This window comes from Helobdella robusta (genome assembly GCF_000326865.2).
Source record: "Helobdella robusta unplaced genomic scaffold HELROscaffold_21, whole genome shotgun sequence".
Classification (NCBI taxonomy): domain Eukaryota; kingdom Metazoa; phylum Annelida; class Clitellata; order Rhynchobdellida; family Glossiphoniidae; genus Helobdella; species Helobdella robusta.
The window spans coordinates 2,151,537-2,175,876 of NW_008704124.1; the positions used below are offsets into that span (position 1 = coordinate 2,151,537).

Here is a 24,340-nt window from a genome sequence, read left to right on the forward strand (position 1 = left end):
TGATTTTTCTTCAATTTTCATGCTTCATTTTTGGCCTTGTGATAAACTTGATATTTTTTCCTATTAATGCTTTTTATGCAGAGTTTAAAAAACACAATTTTGTTGCTTTGTAGAATCCGTTTAACAATATACAAAAAGATGTAGTAAATCAATCAACCAACCAACCAACCAATCAATCAATCAAACAACCAACCAACAAACCAACCTACCAATCAATCAATCAATAAACAAATCAATCAATCAATCAATCAATGTTTAAAGTTTAAAAACTATACGTAATAACAAAAATATATAGTAACATAAAGCTTTTACCTACTTATATTATCTGCACTCTAAACAAACGCAAGAGCTCAAAAACGCACATACTTGAAACTACTTTTTATGATATAACACGCACAATACAATGTATATATATATATATATGTGTGTGTGTGTGTGTGTGTGTATGTGTGTTTGTGTTTGTGTGTGTGTGTGTGTGTGTGTGTGTGTGGAATTAAAAACGAGGTTTTCATCGATGCAAACGTTTTTGAAAATCGCTGCCAATTCGTGGTTTTATGGTTTCATATAATTTAGTATTTATTATGTTGATTTATATTAAAAGCATGTGAACATTATATCAAGTCATTTTAATTCATATAATAAGACTATAAAAAAACCTAAACTTTCAACTAATTCCATTTGAAATTTGAAAATAATCACAATCATAACAAACCTGATTCTGTCACGACAGCTTGAGAAAACTTACATTTTTCATCATTCTCTTTAGAAAATGATTTGAGTCCTAATGTTAAATTATGCCTTCTATCCCCCACCACTTGATTGGCTATATGTGGAAAAGCGTAGCTTGCTATTAAAGCCTCTACTGTAGCAGAATCTTTTCTGCAAGTAGACGAAACCGCTGCCGTAGAAACACTGTCTGAAGAACCACCAAAACCGAAATCGAAAAATGATACCAGATTGGGCAACGAAAGACTTTGCTTTTTGATTTTTTTCACTTTGTTCATTTCATATTTTATTGTATAAAGGCGTCTCAACAAATAATTAAGAGACCAGTTTACACCTTCTTCTTCCCATTGTGGGCAAAACAAGCATTGAAGCACTGCTACATCAAAATATGTAGCACTCAATACATTGATATCACATTCCACTTTCTTATTTTTCATTACATCATTTAAATCAGTAACCAGGGAATGTTCTAAGTTCAAGCCTAACAATGATGTTTTTTCAATGTTAATTTTACTAGAAATTACTTTTGCCAGGGAAAGTGTCATAGATTCTTCCATTGAACTTCTGTTAGAAAGGGTACAAATATCATTCATCTGAACTATTGGTGCACTTTTTAACGAAGTTTCTTCCAAAATCAACTTGGAATTGTTTGATATATCTATTGGTTTGTCAAAAATATTCTCACAGGAAGTTCCACTGCCTAAATAAATATTTGCCATATTGAAATTCACTTTTGCTGCTTCGTGTGAAAATTTGCTGGGTACTATTTTAGATTTGACTGGTGTGGAAAAACAATAAACATTGGGTTGCTGATAATGCCACAATGGTTCCCATAATCTCAAACCATTTTCCAATTTCAAATTGTCAAAATCAGACCTTGTAAGAGAACTGACCAAAGGAATAAGCAAAAACACAAATAGTTGAATTGTATCAAGTGAATGTAAATATGAACATTTTACTGTTTTAAATGACTTTTTAGGTTCATTATCTTCACATTCACCAGCAGCATCTAATATTATCCAATGCAGGGTATACAGAAGTTTTATATCACTGGTTGAAAATTTTGCCTCTGGATTAGTTTCCAATCTTTTGAGTAATATGGAAGCACAACAATGAATGACATGAGGGAATGATGCACACACAAATTTCCATCTAGAAATGCTTTGAATTGCTTCACATAAGCTAGGTGAGAGTCCATGAAGAATATTTTGAACAATAACTCTTTCAAAAGACTATAAATGTAAAAATTGAAAAATTTTAGTAATTAAATGCAATTTTATTTTATCATAAATTTATTTTGATAGATAATTTAATTTTTTATCTAATTTGTTATGAATTTATTCATCATCCTTTATATTTCATTTATTTATACTTTATAGATTATTTTTAAAACAAATACATACCAACGCTGAAGATTCACAGAGTTTAGCTAGTTTTTGTCTAATAAAAGGACTGTAAAATCAAAAAATAATTCAGTAAATAATGAAATATTATGAAAGAAAAAATTAAAACCTGGTCTGTCTCCACAGAAAAGTTTGGATAGGAATGGGAATAGAATTTTCATCTTCTGAATCGACTGAATCTTTTGACTTCTTCACCATCATTTATTTTTAATTTTATCTATTCTATTTTATTTACCATTCATAATTTCATGAGCTGCAGAACAGATATGTTCAACTCAACTTGAAAAAGCAAATAGAAATTAGGCTTTTACAAGAGCATGCAACAAGAAACTGCACGCCAAGCACCAACTTTCTATCGTTAACAGTATTATAATAATGAATAAAAGCGCTTCTGAATGAATACAACACACAAAACTTACACGCTTGAATCTTGGTGGTGAAAAATCAATATGCAGTACGTTGCGCCTTACCGTTAGCATAATTTATATTTGCGGCATGCTTCGTTCACTGAACGCAACATTCGAGTGTGTCTGCATTTGTTAAGTTGTGAAACAGTTGTTTAAAAAGAAATTGTAAATGAAAAAATAAAAATCTGGATGCATAATTTTTAATAAACGAGAGAAGAAATTAACACAAAAAGCACGTTTTCCAAGAAAGAATTAATAAGTCAATAATTTGCAATTAAAGAGAAATAAAATAAATGATAAAAGAAAATAACAATTAATCAGTTTTTTTGAGCTTTGAATATATTAAACTTTCATGATAGAACTTTAAAATCTACCTGAAATTTTCCTCTTCATCCTCTCGTACTCCCACCACAGTATGCGCAGACGCGTAGTTATTTGGTTATTTCGCATTTGTACGCAACCAATATTGAAATAGTAATCTAATTTCAAAATTTTATAAAAAAAATATAGAAAAGCTATTTTTTTTAAAAACACACTTTAGAAACAAACGAGTACTACATGAAAATATAGCAGTTAACACGGCAAGTGCAATAATACTGATAATATTATTATCTTCACTGATATAAAATAATAATAAATATATAAAATGACACGAAACAACAAAGTTGCAACCTACGTTCACTGGATAATAAGCTAACATGTTGGCCTAGAGGGACCTGCAGAGCATTATAGAGATGAACTGAACAGTGCGTAGGCAAGTAAGGGCTTTGGAGCTAAAGCACAATAAAGCGTTGTGTTAGGGTTAAGGCAAAATTAAACAGAATCTTTATACAAATTTGTAACAATTTGAGTGTAAAAATATTTCAGTCCCCTAATAACAATAAAATTAAGTTCAATTTTGTTCAAAACCATTGGTTTAATAGCAAATATTGGTTAAAAATCGTTTGGTAAACAAAACAAAGTTGCAAACTTTTTAAAAAAAACTTAAGCCCCTTACAACAATTTTTTGACTACGTTATTGAACCCAAAAGCAAACAAGCTGGATAATAATCTGGAAAAGGACAGGAAAAATTTGTCTAATGCTAGATATATCTATACCTGATGACCTGAATAAAGTGCAAAAAGAGTGAGAAAATATTTTTAAATTGTATAATATATGAAGATTTAAAAAATCTCGTACTTATTCGTTGCTGCATGCGATCGAGAACGCCCTTTATAACTCTAGAAATTTCATCTTCCGCTGAAAGGCCAACGTCGTTAGCCTGTTATCTGGGCAATTTTCGGCTTTTTACCAATTCGGAAAACCAATGAAGTTTTTCATCAGTAAGTTTTTTGGCAGTCAATTAATTTATCATCAATAGTGTTTATCACTCAGACATGGTCTCCTCATAAATACCAAAAAACAATCTCAAATCTCTTCTCCAAATCTGCATCACCGATACACCTTTTCACACCAACACAGGCAAGCTATACAAGCAAATTGACGGTGTCCTGTTCGCAAATTTCTTTTCAGGACATTTTGAGAGCAAAACGTTTAGAGAGAATCCGGAATTAAAAACAAACATTTGTGTCTGGTGTGTTGACGATATCTTCGTCGCATACGATGATCCGGAACAAGTCAACCAGCTACTAGCAAACCTGAACCAATCAAAATTAAATTTCACCACCGAACACGAAAGTGAAAAATCATTGCAATTTCTGGATGTTTTGGTAACACATGGCGAACATGACGAACAAAAATTTACAACTGCCGTATACGTCAAAGCAACAAATAAAGGTATTTGTTTAAATGGCTTAAGTGTACGGAACAATTCAAAGTAACTATAATAAAATCCTTTGTGAACCGTGCATTCACGCATTCATCCTCAAGTGAAGATCGCAGTAGGAAACTGAAAACTATATGTATGGGAATAAATAATCAAAATATACCACAAGGAATGATAGAAAGACGTTTCGTTGCAAGCTTCATTTAGTTTTGTCTTCATGCATTTTTAGTTTTTGTACGCAAAATAAAGATTTTTAATTTTTGCGAAATGATGTTTTATTTGGGAACGCGTTGCAAATATAAATATTTTTTATACAAAATAACATTTTATTCACTGTTTTACAATTTTTTGTGTTCCTGGACGATGATCTTCGACACAATGATGGAACCTTGCATTCGATTTGTTACAAAATTTGTGAAAATCTTGGGATTGGTAGAGCTTGTCTTGCTTGTCTTGTAAATAAAATATAGTTTTACTTAGAACTTAGGTGAAGTTTTACAATACGCTGGGGAATATATTCTAACCTAACCCTCCATTTTGTTTAGTTTTATTATGAATTTTAACAACAGAAGACAAGAGTTTATAAAATCTTTTTCTAAACTTTGAAATTGTCTGTTAAAATATCAACATGAAAATTTTGACATAGATCTACACAATCATACACAGCACGAAAATTTTAATTGAAGTTTTAAAACATTTCATCTTTTTTAATGAAATTTAATACTAAATGAGTGTGTCACAAATAAGTTTAAATTACTTAATTAATAAAAGGTGGATACCTAAAAATTTAATAAAATGAACCTCAGTTGCAGTTAGATTTATTTGAATGATTGTTTAGTCCAGATAAAACAAACTATTGGTTGAATATGTTTACAATTTTTTTAGTGGTCAGATTATGACATTATGTTTTTATCACATTCTTTTAATTTATTTTCTATTAATTCTCTATGATGATGTACTGAAAACAATTTTTTTAATTTCAAAATTGTTTGCATTTTACGTTAAATACTGCAAAAGTCATCGTTTCAGTTTGTGCACTAGACATAGAAATACTTTTCAAATTTCTCTAATTAGTGCTCATACAGTAAGTAGACATTTTGGACATGTTAACTGGCTGCATGGCTGCATTCTATGTGTCTGCTTTAATTTTAATAAACAAATGTTTTTGTTTATAATGAAATAAAAGGATGGCATGTTCCTTGGTTTATATTTTGTCATGTATCAATGAATTATTCAACATTTAAGTATCAAAACTGTCACCTGTAAGGTAGACCATAAAAGTATTTTACAGTGGACTGCCTATGAAAAAAAAGAGATGGGAGGAGCCCTATTTAAATGCTGATTTTAAGGGAACAAAATAGGTTTGGATTGCCCTGACTTTATCAATTCATTTAACATCATTTTTTGGCATTGTAAAATATTTTGTTGTTGTTAAAAGTTGTCTCCTTTTCATATTTTAAGTGATGATTTTGACGAGTTAGGGCGAGGGTTAGTGCTCTCTAGCGTATGATAAACTTTGCCACAGTTTTATATTTAACTTTGAATTTAAAAAGTTATTAAATTTAATTAACATTTGAATCTTGTTTTTACAGATTTTTTTGTCACTTTTTGTTGTCTTGACTACGTCTGTGGTTGTCATATTTTACTCCTGTTTACTACCAATTAAAATTGAAGAAAGCATTTATTGGACTATTTATCATTTGGTGTTTGGTCACTGGCTTCTGTTAAATATTGTATTCAATTATTTCAAAGGCTCGTTTACATGTCCTGGATATACTGTGATGGTATTGTGTTACAATGTTTTACTTTGTTTAAATACTTCACGAATGCGCTATGCTGTTTTTGCTAAATGTTTTGACAAATTTTTTATGCTTGCCCAATCACTGTCAGTTGACTGTTAAAATAAGATAAGAATTATAGAAGCATTTTGAAAAATGAAATATATATTCAGCTAATTTAGCTAGTGAGTGATATTTGAAAAGAGATTCGAAAGACTGACTAATGATGAATGATAGACATTGTGAGCAAACACGACGCATCAGACACGAAAGTATAATGAAAATGAATTAAAATATTAAGCAATTTGTTATTATCAAAAATACTATTAACTCTTTTTTATTTTACTGAACAGTTTTTTTATTTTTTCATCCACGTTTAAAATGTTGATTGGATAAATTAAAACATTGTTTTTTGCTTTAAGTTATACTCCTGAGCAAATATATTGCAAGTTTAAAATTTTTTGAAAGTTTCAAGTTAACTTGGCATGACAGCTGTAATCTGTCACTGTCTGTGATTATATTACGTTATATTGGTAAATTATTATATTTACCTTAAAAATATCTGACTACATTTTTACTTGATATATTTTTGGTGCAAGAGGTTCAAGATTGCCTAATTGCGTTCATTTTATTATACGGTACATTATAGGCATAAGTCAATAAATATATTTTAGTCGGTGTTTCGTTGACCAATCGTGGCATGGATTTGATCACTTCTTGACAAAAGTAGACCAAGTCTTCATAATACCAAACCTGAGTCACCATGATATCGAATCTGCCATCGCTTCTTCCAGTTGGCGTTTTTAATAACATGACATTAGTTAGAAACAATTGCTTGATAAACTTACTATACATGATTTATAAGGAATTGATGTTGAGTACGGCGGAAAAAAATTTTTTTTTAAATTTGTAATATTTTTGCACAGGATTATTAAGTTGTCACATGATTAAAATGTCGCACAATTAAGTTGACATATGATTAGGTATTCGATGTTTAAGTTATCATAACATGAGAAGGTAATGAACGCGAAAAATTATATGCCTATCTCAATGGTAAACAACAAATATATGATTAAGTTGTTATATGATCGTCATTAAGTTAAGTGATTAAGTTGTCATACGATATAAATAGTTTACTGGTTATGGCTAATTTTTTAGAATTCTCTAAACTGCAGTTATGTCTCTTAGCTGATGATTTAAAAAACTAGTTTATATAGTATATGTTGGTAATAGACCATAATTTTTACAATATTCTATAAATTCTACCGAATATTTGGCGTTAATATGTTTGTAGTTCGTTTTTTCAATTTTTCTCACTAAAGTTTTTTGGTGAACGTTTAGTTTATTAAAATTCGGAAAATAAGTTTATTTTGAACTAAAGAAACGAACTACAAACATATTAACGCCAAACATTCAGTAGAATTTATAGAATATTGTAAAATATATATATACATATTTATATATATAATTAAGTATGTCAGAAATGCAATTATTGATGAAAACCACGGCATGTTTGGCGTTAGTTAACTTCCAATTTAACTTTTCGATTTTTCCAACGATTGATCGTAAATCATTTTCAAGTTTCTTTAGTTCAAAACCAAAATTTTTGCATGATAGAACAGAAAAGCTTTTTTCGGTATTCCTATGCCATATTCGGTGTTCAAATTGATATGTTGTGTTTGTGCCCAAATGCTCAAATATTTATATATACATTGTGCCTCTACTCTACTTTGTTGATTCCTTGTTTATTTAAAGTGAATACTTAGTTTTACAATCTTCGACTTTGTTGAATATAACACTTTTACATGTTTTCATTATTGATGATTCTTCTGTTTCTAAATTTATTGGTAGAAAGAATTCCAATTTCCCGTTGTTGAATATTTATTATCGAATGTCTTTGTTCAGATTCGACTAGTCGTAAATTATAATGGTTGTTATTGTAATATAAGATTTCAACATTGTGGTCCAAGATTTGTTTAGTAATTTTAGTTTTTTGTTTCTCTTTCATGTGATTTTTTATAGCGTCAGTTCGAACGGCATCGTGAGTCTTCTCGATAACTTGGTCGTCGTCATACCAATATATTCAGAATTATGGTGTCACACCCACCAATATTACATTTGAACGATTATATTAGATGGCTATGATCCATTATCGATTCTGGCTTACTAGTGCAATTGTTTTTCATCACGAGAGATGACGTTCTTGGGTTATTTTTTATGGTTCTTTTCATGATTTTTTCATCCTGTTCTAAAGCGGTTCATAAAAAATAAAGCTTTTCTGTTTTATCTTGCATAAAATAAACACAAATTTTGATTTTGAACTAAAGAAACTTGAAAATGATTTACGATCAACCGTTAAAAAATCGAAAAGTTAAATTTGAAGCTGTCTGTGTGTGCGTGTACGTGCGTGCGTGCGTGTGTGTGTGTGTAAAATTGAAACGCATCATTAATATCTAGTGTTTCAACAACAAATCAAAATGTTGTTTCATTGCAGAAAAATGATGAAACGATAACAATATGTAAAAAATGTATGATGCCAAAGCCCTTACGAGCACATCATTGTAGAGTCTGTAACAGATGCGTTCTCAAAATGGATCATCACTGTCGTATCCTTTTGCAATTTGTGGTTAAATTTAAATATATTATTAAATTTATCATAGTATGCTCTTTAACTCATTTCCTATGAAGCTTGGCTGAATAATTGTGTGGGCTTCTACAATCATCGTTACTTTTTTATGTTTTGTGTCTACATGTTATTGGGCTGTGTTTATGTGTCTGTTGTTGCATATCCCATGTTTAAAAGGCATGTCTATGGAAATAAGGTGAATTTTTTTTATTATCTGTATTCGTTAGTAATATCTGTAGCTGTAGCGTTTTTCAGGGTTGTTGATGGTACGTCGGAAAAGTAGCGGCGATACCCGGAGCAATATCGTGCTCGAAATCAATATGCAAAAAATGTTTGGTGCCAAAGCCTAGTTTTTAGCAGCTCCGTCTTTAAAATAGATTATCACCAATGCTGATACAAATTTGTGAGTGTCGGCGTCAAGTCAAGAGTGTAGGGCAAAATCGTACTTTTTAAACTCAATCAGAATCACATTCGCGTACAGGAGTCACGTGGTTATGCATACAAACCCCCGTACCTATATAAGGTATTTTGTATGTATATATATATATATACATACAAAATATATATATATATATATTGTATATACATACATATATACATGTTGGTAATAGACCATAATTTTTACAATATTCTATAAATTCTACCGAATGTTTGGCGTTAATAGTTAACTGCAGTGTCAAGAATGAACTAAACTTATGCCGGAAAGAATTTATAAATGCATATATACAATCATCAAAACTAAAACTTCATAAAAAAAACGAACTACAAACATATTAACGCTAAACATTCGGTAGAATTTATAGAATATTGTAAAAATACATATATACATATATGTATTTATGTTGAAAGGCGATTATTTTTATACAGCATTGTGTGAATTCTACTGAATTTTTGGCATTGATCAATTAAAAGTTTGTCTTTTCAATTTCCCTTACTAGAATTTTTTGGAAATTGTTCAGAAAATAAAAAAAAGTCATTAATCCTGAATTAAGCACAAAACTGTCTATTTGATGAAAACAGAAAAGTATTCAATTATTTCTTGACTTCTCAGCGACATCGGAAGACTGTTCCGGACAATAGGACCTGCAACAGCAATATCGCGCATTCCAATCTGTAACTTAGTTTTAGGTTCGACTAACAGGTTATGCTGATCGATCTTAAGCCGGTACCCAGTGCAACTGTCTTACAAATCAACTTGTTTGATAAATGCTCAGGTGCCAAACCATGCAATGAACGAAACACTAGTACACCAATTTTATTGATTTTTAACCAGCGAAGTTCGTTCAAAAGCGGAGTCACGTGGTCAAATTTCAAACTGCCAGGCAACTTAAAGAACATGCTGTTACAGCAATCGAGACGCCATGTTATATAAGCACTAACCAGCGTTTCTAATGCATTTCTATTCAAATAATTTCAAATTTCATATAATTTTTTGCTGAATCATACTTTTGATTGGTAGCATTTCAATATGTTGCTTTATTGTGAGCCTGTTATCGAACCAGACGCTGTTGAAGTAAAAGTTTAATCAACTTCACCAACCCTTATTGGACTGATGTTAAACTTTGACAGCTGTTGCCTGGTCCCCATTGGGAGCAATTAAGTTTTAGAATGATTTAACCCCAGAGAGTTACCCGATAAATATATATTTTTTGAATCTTTAAACTGTTCAAACAATTTGGGACAAAAATTCTATTAAAGTTGTTATTATTAATTATTGTAATTCGTTAAAAATTATATTTTTATTCATTTTATTGTTAATTTTGAAAAAAATTTATCCATTTAGAAAGTTGGATGGCTTGGAATTTTTTACTTTCTTTATATTCTCAAAGAGTTTTTTTGGCCTGATGATACTGAGGTTTGTAGCGGCTTGAATGCGGTTTTGTTCATTACCGTATATAGTTGTAGATAGTTTTTGTTGGTTTTGCTGGGACTACCTTTCTCCTCATCTGTTTGGCATTTTGGAATTGAATTAAATATAACTATATATATATATAACTTTTGAAATGACTAAATATAAATTTTGGGTAAAATCTTTATTTTAAGCATTATGATGGTAATAGTTGATAAAATTCGAAAAAAAACTATCATTTTTAACTATTGTTCATATGTTAAGAATACAACAAACGAATAATGTTTTTATTGCTCATGTGATATTCATTCTTGAAACTTTCATATGTGAAAAAAATTAAGGAAAAATTAAAGAAAATTTAATTAATTTTGTTACAATTTTGCTGCTAAACAGTTAACGCTGAGCGTACTGAATGCCGCAATGTAACACATCACTTCAAAAAGATGAGGCTTGTTATCCATAACATGTTATCAAATATGTTGGCATGTCATTAAGCGCGATTCTCTTCTCTAGCACAAGTGCATACAGTTTTCTTTATGAAGAATAATATATTGTAAAAATAAGATAACCATAAAAACGTATTTTATCATAAAATAGTCTCAACAAAATATTAATTTTATCAACAGTACAACATTTATTGGTCTCAACAGCTTCAACCTGGACGTAGCTACCTTTCATATCACAACATCATAATGTTTGAGTTTTTGTTATGTAGCACTGCATGCCTTGCGTTATTGGGAATGGTCATATGGCACGCAAGGCTTATTAGTTGTGGAGAAACAAGTATAGAATCGCATATAAACCGAACTGAAAGAAAGAAGCTGGAAGCATGTGGAAAGGTTTTTACAAAAGTTTCATTTTGATATTTTGGCCGAATCGAATTTTTACTCAATTCAATTTTATACAGTTCACCTTAAGAAATAAGAACTCTTATAAAATTTAGTTGACTTTTTTGCTGCCATCCAGCGTTCTATGGCTATTGAAAACCTCTATGCAAAGTTCACTATAGTTGATGCGGCTGGAAAATGGAAAAGCGAAAATTAAATACTTAATTATTTGTTGACAAATTTTTTTCATATTTATATGTATTATATCTTTTACTGAATAACGGTCGTGAAAATTTCAAAATCAAATATAGTATCATTGTAAGATTTTATATTTTACATATATTTAAAAAAATTTATATAAGAATTTTTAAAATGTCTAAACCGTTTAAATGTGGAAATTCAACTAAACTAGTAGTTTATACAGAAAATATTATTGATTCTTATTTATTCAACTGAAATGAAAACATATGATTGGTCTTTTTATTGTTGTGAGCTGTATTTTTAATAAAGAGTCAGTAATTGTTTTATGTCGAAAATCTACAAAAATAGACGTGATAAGCAAAAAACGGTTTAAACATTTTCAAAATTTTGCCCACCCCATCAAAGTTTTTAGATCAGTCACTGAGTGGAATAGAATAAGGAAATGTGTATTTAATCACAAATCTGACATCAGTAGAATGACAATAAAATTAATAATAATAATTATTATTATAAATTGATTATTATCAATCTAAGCTTAAGTGTTTGGACAAAAAAATGCCTGGGGCTTTCGCTGACATGCAATTTAATAGGGGTATTAGGTGAAGATTCTGGGTTGAGCGATATATGGCGAACATGTTTATTCGTGCCGATTTCGAATAATTTTCTCTTTTGGTGGAAGAACTTTAATTTTCTAGTTTTTTTGTATTTTTTCTATAATCATTTAAAAGTTTAAGTTACATTAAATTGTTGAATTTTGCTTCGTTACAACTCGACGGAAGGTGCCGGTGGGCCAGTCAAGCTGGCGCCACACAAGAAGAAGAAGACGAGGGCTCTTTCACCGTCAACCATGATACCACTTCAGTCAGACGGACCAATGGTTTTCGTCATGGAACCACTATCCCCTGATAACAGCCACAAACATACATGGGAAGCATCATGCCAAAATGAGCCAAAATGTTATCACTGTGGACATAAACATGAAACTTTCTCTAAAGAGTGTTCAAAATTTAAATTGGAAAAAGAAATACTCAAAAGAAAAACAGAAAATAATGTATCATATAACCAAGCAAAAAGTCAGATATGTCAACAACAGAAACCCCTGTTATCTCAAATAACAAAAAAAAAGTAACAATGATTGATAAAGAAATTCAATGCAATCTTATAAATTGTTTATCAAATTTTACCAAAAACTACAAAAAAAGAAAAACTTCTGATAATGATATATCTTAAGAAACAACAAAAAAATTAGAATTAGATCAACAAATAAAATCCCATAAAAACTATAATAAAACAAGTAAAGAAAACAAAGATCCGTATATGTTTTCCAGCGATGAAAACACGAAAAGTGATGAATGCCTTAGCGAAGATACGGAGGAAGATTCTAACAAAAATGACATTAATGTAAAAATAAAAAACGTTCCCAAAATAAACATGACTTATAATAAACAAACAAAAGAAATACCAGACACTAAAAGATTCATTAATAACTCCAAAACAAATAATCCTATTTAAGACATAATAATAGATAAATATTCCCACACAATCAAAATCCTTCAATGGAACATCAGAGGAATGAAAAACAATATACCAGAACTACAAACCCTAATTTCTAAACTTAATCCACATATCATTTGTCTCCAAGAAACAAAAAACACTGAAGATAAACAAATAAAATTGAAAAACTACATGGGTTATCATAAAGCAGCTATCTCCACAAAATCAAATCCATCAGCTGGAACATCAATTTACATTCATTACAATATAACACAGTCTCCCGTTAATATAAAAATCGATAATCATTTCATAGCAGCAAGAATAACAATCTACAACAAATCTATAACAATATGCAATGGTTATATACAGCCAAATTCTTTGATTAAATCACAAAACTTAAAACAAATAATAAAACAGATTCCTAAACCATTCATATTCCTTGGAGATTTCAATGCTCACAACAAAATTTGGAATTGCCTAAACTCAAATTCTCAGGGTAAGCAATTGGAAAAAACAATAATAGATCTTTGCCTGATTAAGCCAACACAACCAACAAGATACCATGAAAACACAAACACTTCATCCGCAATTGATCTAGCCATGACAACTCCAACTCTCTTTGAAGATATTGAATGGGATGCAGAACATGACTTACATGGCAGTGATCACTACCCAATAATTATATCCATCAGAAATAAACCCACAAATTCAGATTTGAAAAGACTTAACTACAACAAAACAGATTGGAGTAGTTTTACATTCATGATAGAGGAACAAATGAAAAATTTTGACACAATTGATGATGAGTCAATGAACAGATGGATAGAAATTATATCAAAAGTCATAAAACAAACTACCCCAGTTATTCAAAATAAAAAAGGTAAAGTTTTAAATACTTGGTACAATGAGAAGTGCAAAGATGCAATCAAACAGAAGCAAAATGCATTTAAAAGTTTCAAAAATAATCCCAATCTAGATAACTTTATAAATTATAAAAAGATCAAAGCAGAGGCACGCAGAACAGTAAGAGAAGAAAAAAAAATTCTTGGAACTCATTTATCAATAATCTCAATTCCAACACATCTATAAAAAAAGTTTGGGAAATGATCAGAAAATTAAAAGATAAAAATAATACTAATAAAAATAGCCACATTTCACTCAATGGTAAAGAGTATACAACTGACCAAGAAATATCAAACATCTTGGCTATTAATTTTCAACGAAATTCAAAAAATCTAAACAGTAATTTTGCAACGATCAAGTCAGTAGAAGAAAGTTAAGCTTTAGATTTTAATTCAAATAATTTAGAACCATATAATACCTCAATAACTATGAAAGAAATGATGTATGAAATCAACAATAGCAAAGATTCCTCTTCAGGACCAGATCTAATAACTTACAAGATGCTCAAAAACTTACCACAAAATGCGCTGATGATACTTCTAAGAATTTATAACTATATTTGGCACAATACAAGTTTTCCAAATATATGGCGTCACGCAATAATAATTCCAATAAATAAACCAAACAAATCCAAACTTCAACCTAAAAATTACAGACCGATATCATTAACTTGTTGCACCTGCAAAATAATGGAAAAAATAATTAATACAAGACTAGATTGGTATCTCAAAATTAATAAAATAATATCAAATTCACAGTGTGGAGGAACCAAAGGAAGATCCACATTAGATAACCTACTACTGCTTGAAACATTGGTAAGACAAGCTTTAAACAATAACGAACAAGTCATAACAATATTTTTAGACATAGAGAAAGCCTATGATAGAGCTTGGAACTATGGAATTATGAAAAAGATACATCAAATTGGTTTACGAGGACTCCTCTCTAGATTTATTCAAAATTTCTTGACGGATTGATCCTTTCAGGTAAAATTTAACAATACATTTTCTGAAAAAAAGTATCCAGATCTAGGTATTCCACAAGGAAGCATTTTATCACCAAAACATTTTTGTTTACTTTTAGATAACATAACAAATATAATTCCAAAAAGAGCAATAACTTCACTGTATATGGATGATATAACAATAACATTTAGAAATAAAGATATTAGCAAAATGCAAGGGGAAATAAACACATTTTTGAAAACCTTAGAAAAATGGGCAATAGAAAATGGAATTAAATTTTCAGAAACCAAAACAAAAGCCATCCTTTTTTCAAAAAAACGAAACAAGATCTACCCCAAATTAAAATTTCAAAAAAATTTCATAGATTTCACCCAGCAATATAAATATTTGGGAATCATAATCGATGATAAACTTAATTTCATTCCTCATATTCAAGCGGCAAAAAAAAATGTCTAAAAGCACTCAACCTGATCAAAGTTTTATCCCATCATACTTGGGGAGCAGATCAAATGCCCTTGATGACAATTTACCAGACAAAGATAAGATCAATACTAGACTACGCTAGCCCAGTTTATGGATCAACAAGGAAATCATATCTCAAAATTCTTCAACCAATAATCAACGAGTCATTAAGAAGAGTTTTGGGAGCATATAAAACATCTCCATCTAGCAGTCTACATGTTCTCTCAGGGGAAATGCCCATATCTTATAGACATCAAAAATTAGCATCGAATTACTATCTAAAACTGAAATCGCAACCAGAAAATCCAAATTATAAATATATCGATAAAATATGTCACATTAAATCCAAATCTATTCAAACTTTTCCAACAAGAACAAATGAATACATCAAAGAGCATGAAAAAACAATAATTGTTAAAGAGATGGATTATAAGATTCCTCCCTGGCTGTTGCTACATGCAGATATTGATACCAGTATAGCAAAAATAGAAAAAGACAAAAACTTAGCAAAAATGTTATTTAAAAAAAAAATTCAAGAGAATCCCAATTCAATTGAAATATATACTGAATTACTGATGGCTCAAAAAAAGGAATATCAACTACAGCAGCAGTGGTAGTCTACAGACAACAAAAATGCATAAACAAAATCATGCAACATCTTCCAAACCATGCTTCAATATTCACAGCAGAAATCATTGCCATTCAGATGGCAATAAATTTCATATCTAAATCCAATAGTAAAAATTTCATAATATTCTCAGATTCATTATCAACAGTTACGGCGCTTAAACAATATAGACCTCAACACAACCTTATAATTCAAACGCAAAACAGGATACATGATAACTTAAATGATAACAATGGTAAGAAAATAACTCTGATATGGATACCCAGTCACATAGGAATTCAGGGTAATGAGGAAGTCGATCAACTGGCATTACAAGCTCACAATATTCCAATATCAAATCTTCCCATCCCACACAATGATTTAAGATTTTGGACAAAAAAGGTTTCAATGGAGAAATGGCAACTTGAATCGAACCAAACATCAAACTTTCTTAAATTATCCACACCATCTCTCAGCCAAAAAAATGAATTTAAAGGTTTAAAACGTAAACCTCAGACAATTATCAACAGATTAAAAATAGGCCATTCAAGTTTGACTCATTCCTGGATTCTCAACAAAACAAATTTGCCTACATGCAACTCTTGTAACGAAAAACTAACTATCCATCACATTTTGGTCAAACGTAATAGTCACAATAATTGTAGGAAACGACATGTCATCCCTTCAGAAATAGAACAAATTTTTTCCAGAGATAAAATCAATAATCTAATATCATTCCTTCAGGAAATACAAATTTTTAATAGAATTTAAAAATAATTTCTCAAAAGTTTTAAAACAACAAAACGCATTTATAGAAAAGGAACAAGGGGCGTAAAGATAGCCAGTTGTGCTGAAACGCCGTTAAACTGCACAAACAAACAATTTAATGGTATAGGTTGTTATTATTATAAAAAAAACGCTTTCTAAACGATCTTAAAACTTTAAATCAGATTTTTAATATAGTAATTGAAGTCTGCTTGCTCTTGTTTTATTCACAAGTATTTTTGTGTTTTGGCTTCAGGTGTACAAAAATCCTTTTGACAAAGGTTTTATTAATAATTGGAAAATACTGCTTGGTCTCAATAATAAAAGGTTTTTAAAAATTCATTTAAAAAATTTTGTTATCTTTTATCAATTAAAATAACGGTATTTGCTATTAAAGAGGTGCAATTAATACATTTTATTAACACAGATCTTTCTGGAGACACATACTATTACCTTCGTCACATGAACCGCACGGAGATGGAATACATTGGACTGATGATCTAGACACCTCAGAAGTTGTCTAAAGTCTCACAATTTTTGAATAAAACTGTATCATGAACAAATTTCTTTACTGTTTTTTCGTAAATTGTTTGTGTGATACGTATGTTTATTTGTCAAACTTTTTGTTGAGATATTTAATTTATTTCATTGCTTTACAACTATTTTTTTTAATTCATGTTGATAATTTCAAGGAAATTAAATTTTGTATAGCGTGTAGTTAGATGATTTACCTTTTGAAAACATAAGCTAAAATGATTGATAACGAGAGTGGAGGTGTCAGATGATAAACGTCCGATTCATGCTCCTCAAATATTCTGACTCCGATTAAAAAAAATTTCAATTTTGGCATTAAAATTTTACTTTAATATCACTACTAAATGAAAAATTCTTTGAAAAACAGTTGAGATCTGTCAATGTAAATGCTTTTCTTATTGAAAATTTTTAGATTTTTGTTTCAAAATTTAATGAGAAAAAATTATGTAATCTTCTTCACATTGTTAGCATTAATTTTCAGTATTAAAGATTGCATATCGCTACATAAAAAAAAGTGTTTTCAGAATAAAAAAAAAACTCAAATTCATATCATTTTCCGGAGTCGTTGTCGAACGAAAAATGTCCGACTCCGGTCCATGAAAAAAATTCCAACTCCAACAAAAATCTCCGACCGACTCTGACACTGGTGGTAACATCTCTGACATGCTTCTTCGTTTAAAACAAAAACTGCTCACAACGGCGAGTGACTCATGATCTGCCACTGGGTGCATTCGTTCGTTCGTTTCATCAGGCAGCTTTTAATTAACTCCGTTGATAGAAAATAAAATAATAAACTTTGTTAGGTTTTTTTGTCTAGTTAGGCGTCCCTAGCAAACACGCTAACTATTCAGACAGTTGATTCTACGAACTTCAGTTTTTTTTTGTAGTGGACAAAACTAACTTCAAAATATCTCAGCATTCAACGGTTTATATATGTTTCAGTTTAATATACTAACAATTGCTCAATAAATTGTTATTTTCATGCTAAAATTATCATCAGTTCCGATTGAAAATCATTTTGGCTGAGACAATTGCTTAAGATAATTTAGCGTTGTTTGGGGCAAACAAATCTAACGATATGTATACAATATACTCGCGATAATGATAAGAATTTACCTATATTGGTTACATTTTTCAGATGACTGTGAAAACTTATGACTACTTTGTATGCTTGTCTAAGGACTTCTATGAAAAACGAATTAATTTTAAAACAACTTCTTTCATGGAAAGAGATTGTGAATTGTAAATCAGAACAAAGTTATCAAATTAAATTATCAAATTTCTATTCATTCATTATCTAACTAAATGGAAAATTTTCTCAAAAGTATCATTACTCTGCTCGTTGATAGAAATGCTTTTAATTATAAAAATGTCATCTGAAATTTGTCAGGGTTTTGACAACCAATTTTCATATTGCTGGTTAAATAAAAACAGCAAAGTAAATTTGTGCTGTATCGACAAACCGTATTTAATCGTGACGAATGTGAGATCAATTACCGAGTGTGCATCCGAATACAACCGATACGACGGTGCTAATATTTTACTTAAAGCAAATAAAACATCATCAGTCTTCTACCAAAACTTATCTTTCCAGAAGTTTGGATCCAACCTATTCAACGTCATCAGGTAGTAGAGTAACATGGGGTAAGACGCCCCCTCTAAGGAAAAAGTTCGATTAAATCAAATTTATGCTATAAAACTGAGATTTTTAAACTTCCAGAAAGATCACTCATAGTATTTTATATAAATACATAATTTTAACAAATAAAAAGGACCCAATGAAAAATTTTTGCCATTAAAACTTTTTTGATAAAGGGGCTTCTTACCCCAGCATTGGGGCAAAACGCCTACTGGGAGGCGTTTTACCCCATGTCAATGTCATAGATAGTGTTTAAAAATACATTGGTAAATTTGAATATTCAATCAAATTTATTAAACAAAACTATAAAAACAATGTTAACAAATATTGAAAAAAACTGTTAATGTATTTAAATTGATTATTCAATTATTCAAACGTTTATTAAAACAGAACTGATGCTTAATCTGAATCAGAATTTTCACAATCAATGCATATAAATTGTTCATTATAGTTCTCATCAAGTCCTTGGCATTCATTGTGGTGCCACTGTGAGCATCTTAGAGACTCACAATATTTCAACTGACAAGTATTACATGGTTCACAATCAATTTTTTTCTTTTTTTCTTTACCGCTACCTTTTATCAGTTGTCGTTTTGACATAGTCTTTGAATTTTCCCTTTTTTCGAGTAAATTTTTGTAAGGACTAGATGTCAAAAGGGCAGCTTTTTCTGATTTTCGTTTTCTAATTCTCACGTTGTCAATTTTAATTGGACCCATGATCTTCAACAGTGTCGTTTTAGGATCTTTCTTTGCATGATCAACTTCCTGTGCAGGTTTCACAGATTCAGGTGTTTGTTGAGCTAAAGTGACTGTATTCGGTAAGGGTTCATCTGTTAGCTTTGATGCAAAAAATCTTCTTCAGAAAAAATTTGTTTGTTTAGAGGCCACAAACCAGTGCATTCAAAACCATGCACAGCTTTTTCTGGGGTGGCTGCTTTCAAAAATGCTTTTGAAAATAGTCCAGCTATTTCATAAAAGGTTATCCGTCTTCCTTTGTTACTAAGCATCCATCCATCTGCAGTTGCATTGTATGCAGCTTTCAATCCTTTAAAAAAGGAAACATCAAGAGGCTGCATCTTATGTGTGCAGTGGGGTGGAAATGTTATTAATTCAATTCCATTTTCACGACAAAATGTCACTGCCTCAAGTGTTTTGTGAGAGTGATGTTCATCAAGAAAAATAAGATGCTTGTCTTTTTTTGATGGCTTTACAATAAATGTAAAATGATTCAACCATCTCATAAAACATTCACTGTCTGTCCAACCGCTTGGAGTACAAACTCCAATAGCACCTGGTGGTGCCTCATTCATCAAAGAGTCAACCATACGCTTCAAACCAACAAACAACTGTTAAATTTCATTTTTCAATTTTAAGGATTAAAACAATATCAAATAGTTCTAGTATAAAATTATTCTTTAATTACATTATTTAAAAGGGGACGTTTTACCCATTTTATAGGGGGGCGTTTTACCCCAAAATGTATTGTAAAATTTTAACCGATAATGTGCTACGATGGATTAAAATTTAAATTTAAAAAAAATCGTGTTAAATAGTGTAAATAATACAAAATTTTATCACTTATTTCAACTTTTTGAGAATAACTTCAGTTTTTGAAAAAAAGCTTTAATGATTATGTTTATATTTGTAATAGATAGCCCTAAAATCTTAAACTTTCATTAATTATCAACCAAAACAACGCGCGGCTTCCACAACACAGACCATTTAATTACATAGATAATCTAATATTATGGCAGTTAAAAAAAATTGCAGCGCAATAATTTCGCTCAACATGGACGGGAGGCCTCTTACCCCTAGTAGGCGTTTTACCCCACGTTACCCTACTACTTGCACTTCAACACATCTCGACTGCCAAACATCCCGAGTCGGATTGTGACATCACTAGCCGGATCTTGTTACGGTTTTAATTACCTACAATTTGAGAAGACGAGTAAATGTCATCTGTTCGGCGTCAGGGAAACGTACAATATTTCAAGTAGCAACAACAGCTGCTCTTTCTACCAGGTGTGACGAATGTTTAAATAGGCAATCTGTAGTGAATGTTGAAAAAATGACTTAATTCTTACTTTGCAAACACATTTTGATGGGTGCTTTTATATGTAGCATAAATTTTTAATTTTTTTGAAAAAGGAATTACAGACAAAAATTCAACTCTTAATCAAAATTGTAACCTATAAAAACAATGTTTAATTATTTGGAAAAAATTAATTTTTATTTGAAGACATCTCTTATATAAAATAAAATTTTCTTAAAAAAATTTAAATATTTTGTAAGGAAGTGAGTGACAGATTAAAAAATGTATTGATTTCAGAAAATTGAATCAGTCGACCAGATGTGTGTGAATAAAGGTTGTTAGAAAACATAAAGCATCGAACTTTCAGTTAAATATTAAACCGTCTGTTTAGTATTACATTAATTATTATATACATAATCAGGGGCGTATCTAGACAACTTTGACGGGGAGGGGCCAAGATTTTGAAAAATATTTGACGACAGGGGGTATTGGGGGATTGCTTCCAAAATAAGTCAATGACCGAAGGGAAGAATTTACCTTTCAGCAAAAACTTGGTGACAAGTTAACGAGGAGCCAACTTTTCTGTTCACAAACATATAATGTAAATTTTCTTTTCAAAAACACTACTTTTTTCCTGGGCCCACCCCCAGATCCACCACGGTACATAATGGATATAGTGTTTAAAAGTCATCTACACGTTAAGTAAAAATTGGGTTAATTAATCAATGTAATCGTGTTTGTTAAAAATTAAAACATCAATTCAATTATAAATTTTAATCGATGAACTATATTTGTCAAGTTCAAGTTATTTATACCTTCGTTCAAGTGTGTAATTTTGGTTTGTGGCAATGCTTCCAATTGAACATTTTATCTTAGATTGTTTAAATATTGAGGAAAATCAAAAATGAAATGTTGCAATAGCGATAAGGATTTTCGAAGTTGTATCGGAGTGCCAAGAAGTTAATTGGTTGATTCTATTTTTTTCCAAAATTTCATCAATTTCTTTTCTTGTTATTTTCAAATAGTCGTTAGTTTGTAAGCTCATTTGTTAATTTTGTTGTTCATTAGGCTAATCATAAAATGTTTTTTTTATATAGTCTGGCCAATTTATTTAGTTTTAATGTATTTTCTTAAAAATGCATACAGTGGTTCAATGCTTTGCCTGGTTTATGTTTTATTATCTATTCGTAGACAGGTTTTTGTTTTTCGTGTTCAATAATCTTTTACTAACTGAATGGCTATTTTTTCTGTCTTGAACAAAGGATGAGGCATTTTTATAAAACATTAATGCTATTTGGCTCGCGAAATTTGTGCTTCCGTATGCTTCACAAAAATTGTTTTTACAATGGAATGTTGCTTCCAAGTGAATGAGATGATTATTATTGCTTTGGAAAAATAAATGTGAAAACCAGTGAATACTTTTGAAAAAGCTTTTGTGATAACTTGCTGTTTTTCATGATTTGTGAATAAATATAACAATTAAACAGGAAATGCTTCACCGTTACCAGCGCTCCAAAAATAACAAAAAATATTATTTTGGTTTTAAATACCACCATCATTACAACATCATCACGACAGCCATTTTCAGAAACGCCATTGTCATCCTTTAATTTTTTTACCCTTTAGTGCCCAGGGACTGCGATGACATAGCTGGGCCGACCAACAGCACTGATAACGGGGTGTACTGGATTCTTCAAAATAGGGAAGTCTATCCGGTCTACTGCAACTTTGAAGATACTGCCCAGTGAACAATGAAAGATGGGACCTATATAGGTCACAGGCGGGCTGACATATAGGCCCTATGTGGGCTGCCCACGTGGGACCGGTAACAAAATGACCGTCCAATTCGCGTGGGACCCATGTGGGAAAATAAGAGAATGTAAACGAGCTTTACATGGGCTAAATAAGAAAATGTAAACGGGCTTTACGTGGGCTAAATGGGCTTAAAAGTATGCACACACACGCACACATGTTGCATTTTTTGAAGTATATTTTATTTTGATAAAACTTCCACAACAAAAAATACTAAATGTTCAAAAAAATAATTAAATGAGAAAGTCAGGTTATAAATACTAAAAATAAAATGTTATAGTATAAAAAATTTCATTTATGCACAATTATCATTTTCATCTTCTTCATCTGATGCCTCATCTGAAAAATTTCCTTCATTTGTTCTTACAGATGAATTTGATTTGTTCAACCGAAATGCCTTTTTACCATCTGTCTTGAGCACCAGTCAACCATTTTGCCACTGCTAACTCCACATCTCTTTTCATGACCTCTCCAATTGAAGCATTTTTTGACTGATCCTGTTATATGAATAAAAAAATTATTTTACAAAAATTATTAACATAAATTTATTCCGAAAAGATGTAAGGCTGAGTTGGCCAGGAGTCAGCTATCCGAGATGAACCTGCAGTAGCTACGATAAACATGGAGTACTCCATATGTTTATTGTAGCTACTGCAGGTTCATCTGCAGGTTCATGTTCTCAAAAGCTGATCAGCCTTGGAGAAATGTGGGGATTACAATGGCTGGAACCGGGCAAGACAAAAAAATAACTTTAATAAAAAAAGATTAATGAATACTAAGGAAAAAAATATTAAAATTGAACTAAAACGAATTGAAGAAAATGGTTTTTAAATTATACTTACTGTATACAATCTCGAATAATTTTGAACTTCCAAATGGCATTTTCCCTTTTTTCCCAACCATGTTGAATCCAAAGACTACATCATTTTTCATTATGTGAGACATCACTCTTCTTATTACTTCATCCAAACTCAGAAAAAATTTTCAATAATGCATTTTGTGCTCTTTGGCTAATTTTATATTGTACAGCCCATGTAGCTAGATGCCCTTTGAAAGTTCTTAGGTTGCTAGATGATGACGTGCTGGTTGATAAGCTTGAAATTTCTGTATTATTAGAACTTTCACTATATTATACATAAAGAAACTGGAGCTTTCATCATTAGCATTATCAGAATCTTGGAATTTTAATATTTTTGATGGCAGACTAAAAGATTCTTCTAGCTGATAGTTGTACCTTTCATAATTTTCATTAGCATCAATATTATTGATGTTCCTAGTAGTGCAATCTTGCTCATTATTTTGATCAACTAATTATGCTACATTTGTTTCTTTGTTTCTTCCATAGGAATTTTATTAAAAAAATCTTTCACCTTCCTCTTAATGTGTCTTGTCTAGATAAAGTACGCTTGTTATAATCATTCAAAGAATCCATTTTTAATTTATTCATTTGTCTAAGTTATGATACTATAAAATAAAATAAATTAAAATATTATTTATACAATAAATTAAAATATTAACAAAGTTAAAGCTATGTTATAATCATT

General features: G+C 30.5%; 3 protein-coding genes across 3 annotated transcripts; 1 reads left to right on the forward strand and 2 right to left on the reverse strand.

Annotated features, from left to right (window-relative positions):
- Positions 1 to 1,499: 1,499 nt before the first annotated feature.
- HELRODRAFT_77977 (hypothetical protein) lies at positions 1,500 to 2,330 on the reverse strand (the record flags this gene model as incomplete). The annotated part of the gene is made up of 3 exons (XM_009018414.1): positions 1,500 to 1,958; positions 2,130 to 2,178; positions 2,239 to 2,330. Coding segments are annotated over 3 exons (600 nt in total), but the record flags the coding sequence as incomplete, so codon positions are not given.
- A 2,242-nt stretch (positions 2,331 to 4,572) lies between these two features.
- On the forward strand, positions 4,573 to 17,303 carry HELRODRAFT_77725 (hypothetical protein; the record flags this gene model as incomplete). The annotated part of the gene is made up of 7 exons (XM_009018415.1): positions 4,573 to 4,734; positions 5,895 to 6,080; positions 8,575 to 8,686; positions 8,769 to 8,887; positions 11,182 to 11,394; positions 17,036 to 17,106; positions 17,207 to 17,303. 7 exons carry the CDS (start codon positions 4,573 to 4,575, stop codon positions 17,301 to 17,303), a joined length of 960 nt encoding a protein of 319 aa, XP_009016663.1.
- Positions 17,304 to 19,785: 2,482 nt separating this feature from the next.
- HELRODRAFT_77931 (hypothetical protein) lies at positions 19,786 to 20,262 on the reverse strand (the record flags this gene model as incomplete). Its single annotated transcript, XM_009018416.1, has 1 exon — positions 19,786 to 20,262. The coding sequence occupies one exon, from the start codon at positions 20,260 to 20,262 to the stop codon at positions 19,786 to 19,788; it is 477 nt and encodes a 158-aa protein (XP_009016664.1).
- Positions 20,263 to 24,340: the final 4,078 nt, after the last annotated feature.